Consider the following 2,899-nt stretch of genomic DNA (forward strand, 5'->3'; position numbering starts at 1 on the left):
CACATCGTAGAGTTCAAAATAGCTGGTTGATAGGGACGTCAACTAATTAGGTGGGGGAGGATATCACAATCATGCTCGTTCAGGGCGTATTGTCCATGGTCGCATGCCCATGCCACATCAAACTCTTTATTTTGATTTCATGTTCCATTGTCTTACTATTGTATTTTCTGCTTGCATGACTATACAACAAAATAATGTCTAGGCCTACTAGACCTTAATCGCCTCAAAATGTACTATAGGGAGATGCGACTAGTCGTCAATTCTTCCTACCTGAAATTTGTATGTCTGTTCAGCGAGATCATGTCTAGGTCTGCAAGAACTAAATCACCTCAAAATGTACTATAGTTTGATGCGACTAATCATCAAATCTTCCTACCCAAAGTTATATGTTATCTAAGCCGTTGTGTTGCCTTTCTCACATATAACCTATAACATTGCTTTCAAAACCTTCGTTCCTTATTGCTTTCAAACTCTCTATAAAAAATCTCTCTGCCTCCATTTTCTAAAACTTTCTTCCTAAAACGAGGCTAGAGGTTTGAACATACGTTGCTCGGACGTAGACGAAGATGTACCTTGTTTGTACATATAGTTCCTTTCAATCCTTTTAAAGGGGCCAAAGGTTTGAACATACGTTGCTCAGTCATAGGCGAAGATACATCTTGTTGGTACAGATAGTACCTTTCATTCCTTTTAAGTTTTTCTTAGTTATCTTATCCTCAAGATCACTCTCATTAGGATGTGATCTCGTTTCATTCAAGTATCCCTTCTTTACTTGATTGTCATATCCCCACCAGCTTTCGCTTTGGTTTGTCCTGTTGAAATAAAATTCGCTCTGTTGAAATTAACAATCCGCTCTGATACTAACTTGTAGAAAATAGACGCTCACTCAGAAACCAACTTGTTTAAATAACTCTCATGAAACTGTGGAGGAGGTGTCGAGAGGGGAGAGACAAGGGGACAAAAGAAATTCTAAAAAGCTCTTTTCTATAACACTCTACGCTTTGCTTTCTGTCTCTTGCTCTTGCTCTCTACCTCTTGCCTTTTACCATGAAAACTAATCCATTTACAGGTTTCTAAGATCTAAAATTAGATCCCATAACCCATTATCGACTAAAGTGATTCTTCACCCTTCATTTTTTCTTTAGCCTCACCGATTTCAAAAGACTTACTAAATTTAACAAAATCAAAAACTACCCTTTTTTATTCATTTAAGTTTATTCCCAATAAAACTCCCTCATCAACTTAAATGCTCATGCGTCGGTCATGCTAATCATCTTCTTGTATTTGTCGAAAAGTACTTTCGGTAGCGGTTTTGTAAAGATGTCCGCAACTTGATCCTGACTTGCCACATGCAGCAATTCCAGGTTTCCTTCCTTCACATGGTCTTGAATAAAATGAAATCGAACTTTAATGTGTTTGCTTCTTTCATGGTTTACTGGGTTCTTGGTCAACTCAATTGTTGATTTGTTGCCATGATGTAGGTGACCAAAGCGGAGATGCCACAGTGATGCCTTGTCTTCTACGTCGACTCGCAAACACTTTTCTTGTATGCTTCTTAAGTTCAATTTGTACATCCGATTTCTTCCTATCTTGACTCGAGCAACCAAACGCCCTTTCTTATCCTTCAGGTGTAGCAGGCGGTCCTTTAGGAATGTCGAGTAACCTATCTCTGTGAGTTGCCCCATACTCAATATGTTGGTCTTGAGGTCTGGTACGTAATAAACTTCTTGGATTGACCCCATTACACCATCCTTTTGCATGAAATGTATCGTACCTCGGCCTTTGACCTCCACCTTTGACGCATCTCCAAATGACACATGACCATCTTGAATCTTTTGCATTGCTTTGAATAGGTGCTCATGACAGCACATATGGTTGCTTGCCCCTGAGTCGAGGTACCACAGAGTGTCGTTGATGTTCTCTTCATCTTGAGCCATCAAGAGAAGACCTTCATCTGTTACGTCTTCCACGGCTAGGTTGGTTGTTCCTTCCACCCTTTTCCCGGCTCGACAAGCTTTTGCAACGTGCTCTATTCTGCCACAATTGTAACATTTGTCAGAGTTACAATTATTTGCATAGTGGCCATATTTTTGACATTTGTAACACTGAACGTTGGAATTATATCCTTGACCGCGTCCTTGATTGCATCCTCTTCCACACCAATTTGCTTGGCTCAACAATCTTTTCTTCTTATAGTTTCCTTCGTAACTGTTGCCTTGACCACCTCGACCATTCCCGCGACTTCCACGACCTCTACTTTGAACATTTTGTGAATAGAGTACCTTTTCATCCTTTATTGATGCTTTGGTCTGAAGCGCTTGATCGAGTGTCTCCTCCTTCTTTTTCTTATGTTGCTCATGTGCCTCGAGAGAACCAGCAAGCTCATCGATCGTGAACGTCGCTAGGTCCTTCGACTCTTCTATGGCACATACAACATTCTCGAAGTTGTCTATTAACGACCTCAAGATCTTCTCCACAACCCGCATCTCATGTAATATTCTCCGTTTCGATTTAGTTGATTTGTCACAGTCTATACGCGCGTAATGTAGTCAGATACATTTTCTGACTCCTTCATCTTCATGCTCTCCAACTCGCCACGTAGAGTCTGGAGACGCACTTGCTTGACTCGGTTGGTTCCTTTGAACACTTTTTCTAAAGTGTCCCACACTTCTTTTGAAGTGGTTGCCCTTGCAATCTTCTCAAAGTCCGACTCGTCAACAGCCCGGAACTGCATGTATAATGCTACCTTATCCTTTGATCGTAATTCTTTTAGCGCCTTGTTTTGCGCCGCCGTATAACCCGTGGTATCCTTCGGTTCTTCGAAACCTTCTTCGACCACCTCCCATGCGTCTTGAGAACCGAGAAGAGATTTCATTTGGATGCTCCAATTCTCGTAGTT

At 41.1% G+C, this 2,899-nt stretch overlaps 1 protein-coding gene across 1 annotated transcript; it reads right to left on the bottom strand.

Moving 5' to 3' along the window:
* Positions 1 to 1,250: 1,250 nt before the first annotated feature.
* Positions 1,251 to 2,486, bottom strand: LOC147787705 (uncharacterized). The gene has a single exon (XM_087118733.1). The coding sequence runs from the start codon at positions 2,484 to 2,486 to the stop codon at positions 1,251 to 1,253; it is 1,236 nt and encodes a 411-aa protein (XP_086974859.1).
* Positions 2,487 to 2,899: the final 413 nt, after the last annotated feature.

Source organism: Cucurbita pepo, chromosome 16 (genome assembly GCF_057944985.1).
Source record: "Cucurbita pepo subsp. pepo isolate OVF chromosome 16, ASM5794498v1, whole genome shotgun sequence".
Lineage (NCBI taxonomy): Eukaryota > Viridiplantae > Streptophyta > Magnoliopsida > Cucurbitales > Cucurbitaceae > Cucurbita > Cucurbita pepo.